This window comes from Rousettus aegyptiacus, unplaced genomic scaffold (genome assembly GCF_014176215.1).
Source record: "Rousettus aegyptiacus isolate mRouAeg1 unplaced genomic scaffold, mRouAeg1.p scaffold_m13_p_6, whole genome shotgun sequence".
NCBI classification, from domain to species: Eukaryota; Metazoa; Chordata; class Mammalia; order Chiroptera; family Pteropodidae; genus Rousettus; species Rousettus aegyptiacus.
The window spans coordinates 15,744,671-15,758,081 of NW_023416309.1; the positions used below are offsets into that span (position 1 = coordinate 15,744,671).

The 13,411-nt window shown below is 37.3% G+C and overlaps 1 protein-coding gene across 2 annotated transcripts in view; it reads right to left on the reverse strand.

Annotated features, from left to right (window-relative positions):
* Positions 1 to 13,411, reverse strand: part of SGPL1 (sphingosine-1-phosphate lyase 1) — a 48,106-nt gene that overhangs the window by 11,416 nt on the left and 23,279 nt on the right. For both annotated transcript variants that reach the window (XM_016121036.2, XM_016121037.2), the window contains exons 4-7: positions 11,357 to 11,424; positions 8,105 to 8,252; positions 5,746 to 5,822; positions 4,218 to 4,346 (exon numbers count right to left, since the gene is read on the reverse strand). In XM_016121036.2, coding sequence (XP_015976522.1) covers positions 4,218 to 4,346; positions 5,746 to 5,822; positions 8,105 to 8,252; positions 11,357 to 11,424 — 422 coding nt within the window. The remainder of the gene's footprint in view (positions 1 to 4,217; positions 4,347 to 5,745; positions 5,823 to 8,104; positions 8,253 to 11,356; positions 11,425 to 13,411) is intronic.

Sequence of the window (13,411 nt, forward strand, 5' to 3'; positions counted from 1 at the left end):
AAATAATTTTAAAACAAACAAGAAAAAAAGAGCCATAGCACTGAGTTAGGTAGATATTTTCTTAGATTTATTGTTTCCGAAGATTCATACAATGTTACAAACCTTTTTCATTTTCCGGGTGAGAAAACTGAGCCACTGGGAGACTGAAGTAATTCACCCAATGTCACCCATTAATTTCTGTATTTAGTATAGCTTAATATGAGATGGAATGAGAGAGGGTGGTTACTGAAATTTCCCAAAATAATATCCACATATAGGACAAAAATAGCATTGGATACAAAATGCTAGTGGTCAGGAGTTATATGGAAGATTAGTTGGGGAAAGTTAGGTTTTGATTCCGGAAGTCTTCATGAAATAGGTATCCAAAGTAATGCAATGAACTTGGGCACGAAACACGTGTTGTAGGTTTCTGCATTTTTATGCTAGAGCAGACAAAATTCTTACGGCTGTCAGCTCTGCAAATCAGCAGCCTATTCTGTGGTCTAGCATAAAACCTCAGAATAGCGCGTGAGGAACCAAACCAGTTATGAAGAAAATCAGGAAAGGACCAACAAAGTCCAGCCTCCAGGACATTGCTCTTTTACTATAGGGCCAGGCATGACCTCAGGAAAAAAATATTTCCAAATACTTAGTCACTCACCTCACATATCCTATTTTAATAACTAATCAAACCAACATCATTATCTGTAAGGCAAACACCAGTGTACTTGACTGTAAAAGCAGGAACACCTAAATTCTACTTCTAATTTTTATTTCTGATCCCCAAATTCTATGTTGAAATATGCTACTACTCTTCCATTTCACTCCACACCCTTTACTCAAAGGAAAACAAAAATTTAGTTGTAAAATAAGAAGGTACAGACCTCAGTAACTACTTGTTATGTTAGTCAACTTCTTTCAACATTTATAAAAACTCTCTAACACATGATATCTATGTCAGAAAACAAGAGTAAAATGCGACCTATTTGGAAATTTTTCTTTTAGATGCTGTTTGGCACTAATAGTATTTGCATAAGCCAAGACTGTTTTCCTTGCCAACCTAATTTCTTTTGGTATATGAAGTCACCTCTCGTCCATTCTGAGGCAAATGAAGTTAATAAAAGTAAAGAAGGTTGAAAAACTAAGAAGGAGCAGAGTTTAATACCTTAATTGGAATACTCTAAAAACAACCCAGCTACTTGGCTTTGTCTTCATGTTTTCAAACTTTGAATTCTGAATTTTCTTCACCAAAGGCAGCTCATCAAGAGAAGACAGAGGGATATACAAAGAGAGAGGAAAGACACTGAGGAGAAACTCAAATAATCTCTGCGGTAATTAGTTATCATCATATAAAAGTCCTTAAGTATTAGCAGAGACTAGGGATCTTAGACTTTATCCTTCCCAATCCATGAGACATCCATTAAAAAAAGGTCATAGTGGGAGCAACATAGCTTAATTGTACCAATACCACCCCCCCACACACACACCCCAAAAACAAACAAACAAAAAACACCCTAGCATTGGACTCTTGGATTAAAATTAAAAACTAAAACTACTTCACAGATCTCTCTCCCAATATCTGTAAGGATGAAAAAAAAAAAAAATAGTAAAAACTTGCAATAACAACTGCCAAACAAGGAAAGAAGAGGTAATCTAATGCGATAAACTTCAAATACTGGCAATGAAAAAAACAAAAACAAAAAACAGAGGTTTCCAAGCCATAGCAGAGAGCAAAACACAGTTCCTAAAAACAAACCCTGAAAATAGTTCTGGGTGAATCATCAAAATTCTGAGAATTTTTATTAACACCTCCCCCCCCCCCAAATCTTCAAAGAAGCAGGTGGAGGGGCTTTCCTTATCTTCTTTCCTGATCTTCAGTGAGTGGTGGACATGATGGGAAGGAGAAACAAACAAAATGGGAAGAGAGAATATCTGGACTGATACTTTAGAGTGAAGACTTCAACGACACAGGATGGGTTAAAGAAATAATCAAAGACCAAACTAGGCAGAGTGAACTCTGGTAGATAACTTTTAACAAATTTCAAGATGAGACCTAGATATGTTCTAACACAAGTGGAACAAAGCTTTAGCTGAGCTCTGCCCGCAAACAAATTCTCTCAGACAAGAAATCACCCACCATCCATCAGAACAATTAGAATGTCTAGAGAAAGCCACCTAAGCATGAGACAAGACGAAAGAAAATGGCACGGTAACTATGCAAACATATACAAAGAAAAAAAAAACGGTGTGCAAAATAAAAGCTTAACTCTACAAGTAACCACCCAAGCAACAGAAGGAAATTCTTCATAACTGTTTCTCTCTATAGGACAATATCATAAGAACAAGAATTCAAGAAAACAAGAATTGAAAGATGGGACACCGAAACAACAAAATGAGGCTGCAGACTTAAAAAAAAACAAAGTACCAAACAGCACCAATACAGAACTCATTAGGAACAGCAAGGAACAAAATTAAACCCCGCTGAGAATAAAATGTTCACTCAGAGGAGAGGTTTAAGATAAGTGTAGTGAAACTAGATAAACAAGACTGAAAGATCAAAGTCGCTTCATGCCAGGTGTCCATCTGACTAGACGTAGAAAACTAAAAAAAAATTAAAAGAATGACAAGGATAGATGGCAATCTGTGGAATCATATTCTCTAAGGAAGAGCTGAGTAACCTAGGAAAAATGTGGGAGAAGACAATTCAGGGAGAGAGAGGCTTTCAAGTATACAAAGGTCTCGCACACTGAACAAAAAATTATGGAAGTTCCATTTCCAGAAATCCAGATAGATAGATTATATATCTCGGGCAACCCTCTTACCTCAAACAACTAAAACCTAACATAATATTTAAATTTTTTTTTTACTTCTGCCACTGAGCTAACATAGAAGAATATACTGAACTCCCAAACAAAGCAAAATCAAGAATCCTAAAAGATAAAATGACTGCCAAAGCTGGCTTTCTCTTGAGGGTTGCTACTGACCCCTAGAGACCTCAAATTCTTACTCTGACAAATGAACAGGAGATAAATTTAGGGCCTGTCCAAAGTAAGTAGTCTCATGGGAAATGGCTGAAAACATTGGAACTAAACTCACACTCTGAGGGGTACAAAAAAGAAACCTCATTAGTACCGAAGGGGACAGCAAGAAAAATTGCTTTTCTCGACCCTGATGCTCAGGTAAAGAAAAAAAAGGATCCCTCAAGAATGTATAACAAGACAGCATTTCTGTGAGTCTGTCATCCGAATTCATACTTCCTCTGCAGTATAAAACTACAAGCTGAGAACCGAACTTAAGTTGGTTCCCATGCAGTAGCACTTCCCAGCAATTCTCCAGCAACCAGCCGAAGTAATTACAAGTCTTCTTTGGAAGAACTTTGGACTATGCCTTTGGACTATGCCTGTTTCGCAATTAAAAAAAAAAAAATCACAACTATAAGAATATAAGACAACGTAAGTGAAACCAGAATGGAAGAACAAAAGTATAGATTAGACACAACTAAGGAGGGAATTAATAAAACCCCTGTACTTATCACACAGCTACTGAGAATACCAACTGTTCTAACAGTTATACCTTTATAGGTTATCTATTTTTTCTGACTGCTTTAAACACCAATTAAATGTGTGTTAGCCCTTCTCACTCCATCCTTCATGTTTCTTAACATCTCTTTTATACCTTATATTTTTTGTCTCTCTGGATTTCTTTCTGGTTAATTTTTTTTTTTTTTAAATCAGTCTTGTTCTACAAATTTAACTAAGGAACAATATGAATATTTTACATAGTTATAAATGAACCAGGGCTCCTTGGACAAATGGCTGATTCTGGGTCTGGAGCAAGAAATGTAGAGTGAATGTGGAATATTTCATCAAATAAAAAATATTTTGTCAAAAAAAAAAGTAAAGGAAGAAAGAAGAAGAAGAAGAAAGAAGGAGGAAGGAGGAGGAGGAGGAAGGAGGAGGAAAGAAGGGGAAAGGGGGAAGGGGGATGGAGGAAGAAGAGGAAAAAGAGGTTTAAAGTGTTTAAAATAAAAAATCAGAGAGAAAACATCTAGAATATATGCCAAAATGTTGATACTATATGTATTACAAAAATACAGGTAGTATTTTAAACTGCTGTTAATCTGAAACTTTCTACAATAATCACATATTATTCATGTAATTAAAAAAAGTAAAATGACTTTAATAAACTTTTTTATTTTAAGCTAAAAAAATTGTTAGATGCCTCTTGCATATACTTACACATCCACAGGAATCTGGCCCCCCATTGAACAGGGAACAAGCTATCCTCACGATCTCTGCCTCTATCTTCCGTAGTCCTGGGAAGACATCAGGATGCAATGGATTACTCCATGCAAAATCGCCGTAAGCCTGCAAAGAAATGCAAGCAGATATGAAGTAAGACAATTACAGTGCACAGGACAAAGAATTAGACACTAAACAAAAGTTTCTAGGTATCAGGCACAATATCAGAAACTAGAAAAATGGTTAAGATATGTTCCCCAACCTAAAGACGACCAAAATATAGTGGAGGAGACAGACAAACTAATTTACAGTGTGGTAAGAGAAGAAGTATAAATGTATGTAGTTAAAAGCATAGACTAAAACGCCAAACAAACCCAGTCTTAGCTTTGCCTGTCCCTTCAGCTGTATAATCTTAGACCGAATAACCTCTCTGAGGCTCAGTTTCCTCATATGGTAAGGAGATAATTATGGGACTGATCTTATAGAGTTCTAGCAATAAGCAGATAATATATGACATACTCAAAGCACTTAGTAGAGTGTCTGGCACAAAGCAGCTATTGTAGGTGCAATACCAGATGTGTATACGTGATAATAAGGGGCCTTTAAAAAGGGAATAATGAACATCCCGAGTGGTCTGGAGGTGTCTACGGAGTGGAACCATGAGAGAAGAATGAGATTCGTTACTGAGAACAGGTGGAACAAAGGTGAGACATGAATACAATGTAAAAGCAAGGTGTACTCTGTAAAGAGAAAAGGCAGGAGTTAGTGTTTATGGAAGACAGCAATAAGAGTGGTTGAAAAAAACTAGGTGGGAGCTGGCTCAGGAAGGCACTTGTATTTTGTGCTACATAAGCAGCTTGTATTTTATCCTGTAGATAATGGGAAGCCACTGCAGGATGTTTAAGCATAGAAGATCAGAACATTATGTCAAGATACAGCTAAGCAAAACCTGTAATATTTAGCAAGGTACGAGCAGTTTCATGATCATTATAATCAAACACAAAGACCTTAGAGACCATCAGTCAATGCTAACTTTATATGGCAAAATGGAATTTCAAAAATAAATTTGACTAGAAATGGAAGATACTAAAGGCAACTGTAAAGTTGACAATGACAGAAAGAATTATTTTAATTATGAGTGAGACTACTGCTCATCCTCAGATGATATGACTTGAAATTCAGATAGTATAAAAAATTATGACCAAGTGTCTATCCCTTGTCTCTTCTTATCAAACGAAATGTCTTATCATTAATAATCTCAAACAATAGGACTACCTTCCCTTGGTAATCTGCCTTCTACATAGCTCATCTGTAAGTAATATTTTACTTTATTACAGATTAAAGATTTCTTTGACAATATTATATATATATTTACCTGTTTCGGTGAAGAGAAATTTTCTAGACTTCAGTTTTATTTTAACGATAAACTTTTCTTAATTTTTAAATTATAAAAGTAAGGAGAAAAAGTGAGGTAATATAAACTAGCATAGACCACACACATTCCCTCTGAGTACTGGGCATTCACCTTCACCAAGAGCTCGGTGAGCTTCTCCTCCCCATTGTACACCACGCCGGAGGCTCTCCCTTCTTGCCATAAGATATCTACAGAGAAAGTTAAGATCACTGGGTCAGTAAGCAGAAACTTTTAAGAAGAACAAGTTCTCGTAAAGAAGAAATACAAAGAAACCCCTCTATTGCTGAGTGGCAATCCAAAAGTGTTCTTATATTATTATATCAAGAAAGAAAGAATTCCATTAGAGCTATCTCAGCAAAATAAAGATGAAAGATCATCAATTACAACCAACAACAGTGTGTTCATCCCCAACTGCCTTCTAGCAGCATGAGTTTTCCTCTATCTAGACATTCAATTTCTGTCCTCATCCCCAACTGCCATCTAACAGCAGTTTCCCTCTATCTAGACACTCATTTTCTGTTCTCTGTATGGCTTAGGTTGACCTTTTTCTGAAATGCTTCCTTTGTCTCTCCCTTCCTATGTAATCACAGAAAGTGTGGGAACCATTATGAGCAGAGTTGGCAGAAAAGAACAACGCAAAAGTGAAATTTCAGTACTCTCTATCAGGGTTGGAGTCAGGGAACTGAATGTCCGACTAGACAAGCCACGGTGAGACATCTTAGTCTCAGGGGCCTCTCTTCCAGATGAGCCCAGAAACACACGCAATTTGCCACCTGCTTCTAGCAACCTACACTGTAGCATTCACATCTGCACTACAGGGACGGGGGCGGGGGGAGATAAAGCTCCAAGGAAAGGTTCCTGAGAAGAATATAAAGGTCTGACTTTCTACTTCTTGTCTGAGATTCTAAATTCTACATCATACCAACAAATCTGTTAATGTGGGCATCTCAGGTCCTTCTGCTACCACATGGCTATGGCCTATCAAAAGTGGGTAGTAAGAGCTATTACAGAAACACACTAACTGAAAACTATAGTCATGGGCTCTACAAAGCAAAGATCTTTAGCTCCAACAAGAAAGCAGAGGACTGAGTAGTGAATATTCAGCCTAATCCCTCAATCTCAGACAATCTGCCAAACTATGGCTTGCAGCCAGTTTGACTTTCCCACTTTCTTTAGAGGACGCTGCTCTGCACCAGGCATGCCTTCAGACCAGAGGTCACCAGACTTTCATAAATAGGATACATAGTTTCATTTCCTATTTTACTGGTGCTAGAGTATGGCAATGGACAGTGACTTAAAAATGGAAGGGAAGAAAATATGGTGGTAGCAACCAGTCCCTATAAACATAGAAATTCTTAGTATAGAAGGTCTTAAAATGCTAATCCCTGCTTTATATAATCTATAAATCCTGGGTTGTATCTAATTTTGTACCAGCCAATGTCAAAAACTCAACACATGTCAACTCAACATTTTAAAATATATTTGTTGAAATGCAAATGTGGTATCTTGTTTTGAGTCCCAGAACTGAAAAAAAAAGGACATTAGTGGAAAAACTGGTGAAACAGGAATAGAATTTGTAGTTTAGTTAATAGTACTATACTAATGTATATTTTTTAGCTTTGATAAATGTACCAAGATTATTTTAAATGTTAATATCAGGAAAAGCTGGGCAAGGGGCATATGGGAAATCTCTGTATCTTTGCATTATTTTCTATAAATCTGAAATTATGCCAAAAAGGCCTACTTTAAGAAAGTATTTATAATATGACCTTAATCTGTAACAAAATTAATGATCTCATTAATTTCTATAATTATTCTTTCAAGTAAGTATTACTATTATTATACCCATTATAGAGAGATAGAAATTGAGGCACAGAGAAATTAAGTAACCTACCCAAGATCATACTGTAAGTAGCCAAATGAGGATGTGAATCCAGGCTGATTCCATGGCTGTTCTCTTAAGCATTAAGCTACTTGGTGCATTTATCCTTCCTATATGTGTGCTCATGTGTGTGTGCTTATTACACAAAACACTATTAACATTCTGATAAACACACATACACACACATCATCGGTGTTTATCTTTTGATGAGGGAATTATAGTGACTTTTGTGTCTTAATGAAGATTTTACAATTTCCATAATGGATCTGTAGTGCAATTAAAAATTATTTTTGTATTTCATTTTTACTACACATATTCTCTTTTAAAAAACAAATGCATCTGTTTTATTCAGGCTCACAAAAGGAAACAAAACCAAGTTCCACTGTCTTTGAGAACTGTTTACTGTATGGATGAAAGAGGAATCTAAATATAATTTTTAAAATATGAAATTCAACCTCTGAGACAGGAAGTGGGCCTTGCTGATCATGTAAGTACCAGGGATGAACTGTTCTTAACCCACCCAAGCATTAAACAACGGCCCCTGCCAGGTTAATGAAGTAGATGGTACGCATTTGTCAAGAACCATACCCATAGAGCTGTACTCCTTGAGCTTCTCCAGAACTGCAGATGAGCTCAGACCTTGAGAAGGCAGAACTTTCACATACTCTTTATCCACTTTCAGAAATGACAAGTTCTTGCTAATGTCATTCTTGACCTTGTTCAACTCATCTTGGATCTCCAAAGATAAGAAAAAAAAAGTTAATGAGGAGATGGAAGAACACAGTATACAGAGTAGAAGAACCAGTTATGACACCAAGTCAACACCTAGAGGTGGGACACCACATGAGTGCTACAGACAAGGGTGGCTGGTATATTTTTTTTTCCTCTAAGAGATATGGTGACAGTCTGTTCAGGTATTTTCTGGCATGTGCAACATCTTCTTAGAAGTCTGAAAAGTCATCTTTCTAAAGGTCAAAGATGCACTCAATTTCCGCCCTCCCACCCGTTCCTCTGCCAGGTCGACATCACCACTGCTTTACTCGGTTTACATTTGCTAAAGTCGGTACTTCTATGAGGGAGATATTTGGACCTTGTTCTTGCCCTGGCAGCAGCTAGAACATGTGTGATAAAAGAAACTAAGGCAGAGCCATGAACAATAGCCAGAAAATAGGCCGTACAGCAGAAAAAGGGATTTTAGTGCTTGTGCAAATGATGAGGTTCTTCTACAGATGCACAGAGCAGGAATCTTGAAGCCCTGCACAAGTCCCCGCATATAAGCTCAAGACATCCTGGGAAGTGCCAGGAAGACTGCATTCTATCCTGCATTCTATCGCCTCAGGTTACTGACAGCTTCTACTGTTTGACTCTTAAGTTCTAGGAGGACTACAGTCCTTTCGGCTACATAATTAATCACACAAAAATAACTGTGGTTATTTCTTTTCCATCCTCATAGCAACAACTTCTGAGACATTTTCTTTCAGTCATTCGATCACTTAATAAATATTTGTTAACTCCTACTGTGGACCAAAAATACACAGTGAACAAAACAAACTGAAGCGGTATACAGTGAAAAAAAATTCCTGTTCTCATGAAGCTTATTTTTAGCAGCAAAGGCAGAAAATAAGAGTCAGGTAATAAAAAGTATTGCGGGTGGGGAGAAAAGAGTAAGGATAGTAGTACGGCAGGTGCTGCCATCCGTGATAGGAGATGCTTGACTAGGTTTGGGGAAGAGCGGCTCTATGTCACATTTAGTGTGTGTGACAGTGATATCTGTGTAAGATCTCACTCCAAATGTTTAGATTTTTCTCATCTGTAGCTGTAAATGATTATACAAGGGATCTTCTTAGATATGGCCCTCAATGAAAACATAGCGAAATCCACTTCTTTAAAAAATGTCTACAATAGTCTAATAGGCAGGCGCTGGCAGGTAGCAGAGTCCTCACTCTTGGGCAATGGTGGGATGTGTGATGGCCATGAAGATATTTTTTAAGTTGTAAATAAAGAATTATGTGTATAAAGGGCGACCGTGCAACAGGAACAAGCTATAAAAGCTGAGCTTGCATGCAGACTATGCTGTTGTCATAAAATAAAATGGATAAAAGAAAATGGTAGTAAGAGGTGTATTAAAAGCAGAGCGAGTACTTTCCACCTCAAATTCTTGCCTCAGGACCTCTATCACACTTTAATTTCTTTGCAGTATGCATTTCAAAGTGAAATTCTTATGTATTTGTTTAATTATTTTGTCTTTCCTACTAAAATATAAGTTCCACAGAGGAAGAACTTGGTCTTGTTCACCACTATATAGCTAACATCCAGAATAATACCTGTTACTGAGCAGGTACTCAATAAACCAGCGCTGAAAAAGGAAATGCAAGTGAATAGAGAGGGCTACACATGTACTCACTCAAAAATAAATAACATTCTGTCTCTGAGCCTCAAAGTCTGTTTCTAAAAAATGAAAGGTGATTATGCAATTTCTAAGTCCCTTCCAATCCTGTTATTTTATAATGAGATAACAGAATGGGTTCTGAAACCCTATCATTGCCTTGAAATCTGAAACTGAAGGAGCAAAGTGTAAAGAATACGAGCCAAAAAAATACAGGGACTGATAAAAAGATATGCTATTATCCTTTGTGATCCAGTTAATCCTTTATATCTTCCCTCCTCCTTTACCCTTTACTCAATAAGGACTTTCTCTTAGAACTTAATATAATTTAGGGTCAAATAAGAGCCTATTATCTACTCTCATGCCCCTTCTCTACTCCGTTACTACTTCTACTTCCCCACAGGAAGTGAACCTGAAAATACAAAGTTTGGAAGAGTTAGCACAGTGGTGTGAACGGATTACAGTCAAAAGCTAAAGATAACTGACATCTTTTCTGGTTTGGCCAGGAAAGGAGAAAGGGAACTGAAAACCAAGAGTAAAAGAAAACTTGATGGAAAGTTGAGGAGCAGAAAGGGTATTGGGGGAGATAAAGCTATTAAGGACTCATTTGCCTGCCTTAGAACTTGTAATAGGGCCTGCCCTGTTTACCTTTTTCTGTAATAAAGAACCTGTGGGAAGGGTACAGAGGTGACTGTTTTATCCTCAGCATGGGTGAGGATACAGGAAGGGAACACACTAGACTATGGATAGACATAAAAAGCAAGAAGATAGCCCTTCTATCTAAGTTTCTAAACCTGAGATCGGCAAACTACAGCACAAATTTGGCCTACATCTATTTATATAAAGAAAGTTTCATTGGAAACAGGCAGGCTCATTCCTTTACCTATAGTGCCATCTCTGTGTTCCCTCTACAAGGGCAGAGTTGAAGAGTTGTGAGACACACAGTATGGCCTTGTAAGGCCTAAAATGTTTCATATCTAGCCCTTTACAGAAAAAGTTTGCCAACCCTGATCCAAACTATGTAAGCACCCAATCCTTAGATAAAGATCTAAATTCAGCCCAACCAAATATTGCTCCAAAGCATCATGTGACTTCTCAGGTTTTCTAATTTCAAATTCTTCCTTAACAGACATTTCCTTTCTCTTTTGGTCACGTATGTTGGAGAAAGGGTTAGTCAGGTTTCTCAGTCTTGGAGCTTCTGATGTATTGAGCCAGATAACTCTCTTTTGTGGGGGGCTTTCCTGTGTACTGTAGGATGTTTAGCAGCATCCCTGGCCACTATCCATTAGATGCCAACAGCACTCCCCTCCAGTTGTAATAACCAAAAAAGTCTCGAAACATTGTCAAATGCTCCTTGAAGGTGGAGAACAAAATCACGCCCCCTCCCTGAGAACACTAGGTTCAGTAACTAGAAAGAGGTGGGGTAGAGGAGGATGTTCACAGGTTCCACTTACCTTTCGACCAATAACAGGCATCTTCCTGATGAGCTTAAAGCTTTTCTTTTTAAACCTTGACCATAAACCTAAAAAAGAAACAAATGGTTCTATTATCCAAATAAATTTCCACAGATGTGACAAGCCAGTCACAACGTATGAACTATTCAAATACGTCCTCCGCAATCTCACTTGCTTTAAGATCATAAGGTAGTGTTTCTTTCCTTTAAAAAAAAATCTTTTAAATTTAATTTTTTAATAAGTACTGTATTTACATGGTTCAAAAAGTAAAAGAAATATAAATACACACAGAGTTACAAGTTTCTCTCTCATCTACCCCCAGACTCTCATCGTACTCCCAAGTAAACACCACTATTAGTTTCTAGAACACCCTTCTAGAATTTCTTTATACATATATAAACAAGAATAAATAGGTGTTCTTATATGTCTATCCTTTTACACAAAAAGTAGCACACTCTAGCACTGTACTAGGCCTTGCTTTTCTACTTAGGAATATTCTCCTAAAGTCAGAGCTTCCTCATTCATTTTATAGCTGTAGAGTATTTCATTATATGGATATCTCAAAATTTATTTAATCTGCCCCTTCCTGATGGACACTTTTCTAATATTTGCTATTACAAACCATGCTGAAATACATAACCTGTAACACACGCCATATGGCATATATAAGAGAATACCTACAGGGTAAATGTCCAGAAACAGAATTCCTGGGTCAAATGACATATGTATTCCAGAGTTCTGTACCAGCTCAGGGTTTCCAAATGCCAAACATTTCTCTTCCTTCCCCCTAAACAAATGACCAACCAATACTTTTTTTTTTCAGAATCTAGGCTCCATATATCCTAAAACTTTCTGGACCTAAAAAGGCCTTCAACATCATGGACACCAATCAGATTCCATTCTGTCTGTCAGTATATAGGACAAATATGGAATTCTGACCCTGTCGTTACAATAACTTTAAATACATGGCACTGAAATAGACTGTTATACCTTTAATGAATTCACATTAAATGTATCTCAACTGACTCTGATTTCGAGGTTGACATAGAAGGTACTACATAGAAGGCAACAAAGAATCAAAGCATTAATAACTTGCTCAAGGCCACAGATCAAATCAGTGATGGAGCAGGGATTTAAATGAAGTCTTTGTTTTTTCAGTAGACACCCAAGAGTCTACACTGCTTCAAATGCACAATAGAAATTTTCAGTTATCCCAAATGTGTCTAAGACCTAGCTTTCATGCATGACATGGACTGAATATGAACTGTTACTAGATTCCTAGGAGATCTGGGCATTACAATTTCTCTGGCCAGAAAAAGTGCTCTCTCAACAACCATAGAGCATATGTGTGCCTTCTTTTGGTATTCGTCATATGGATGCCTTTCATTGTTACTAGTTTTTGCTAAGGTTGTACCCGTCTTTCTAGCTCACCCTATAGTGCCTAGCACTGTAGTCAATACTCTATAAATGTCTGGGACAAAACCAGGTGACTAAGACACAGACTGAATAAGATGACAAAGGGATTGAAGCCACTTATTTATAGTTACCTTTCTGTTTAAATTGTGGACTATTTCCTTTCAGTCTCATGTTCTACACACTGTAATACATAGCTGATATCTTGCTGTACATATAATATTGTATTCTCTTCTCACTTAGAGCACTTTCTACATTAAAAATTCTTCCTAAACATATTTTTAAATGTTACCTTGTAATTCATCAAGTGAGTATAATTTAGTATTGAATATTTAACCTGCTTGTTATTTGACTATAGTACATCCTTAAACAACATGAGTCTGAACTGCGCAGGTCCGGTGACAATGTGGATTTTTTTTTTCAATAAATCTGTAGCCCCCCACATTCCAAGTTTTCATAACCACGAGTTTAACCAACTGCAGGTCAAAACCAGTGTCTGCAGTCTGCAGTGGGGAGTCTGTGGGCAAGGAAGACCAGTTGCACACACTGCTCTGTGCCATTTTACATTAAGGAACTTGAGCTTCCACATATCTTGGTACTCACAAGGGATCCGGGAACCAGTCCCCCATGGATACTGAGGGG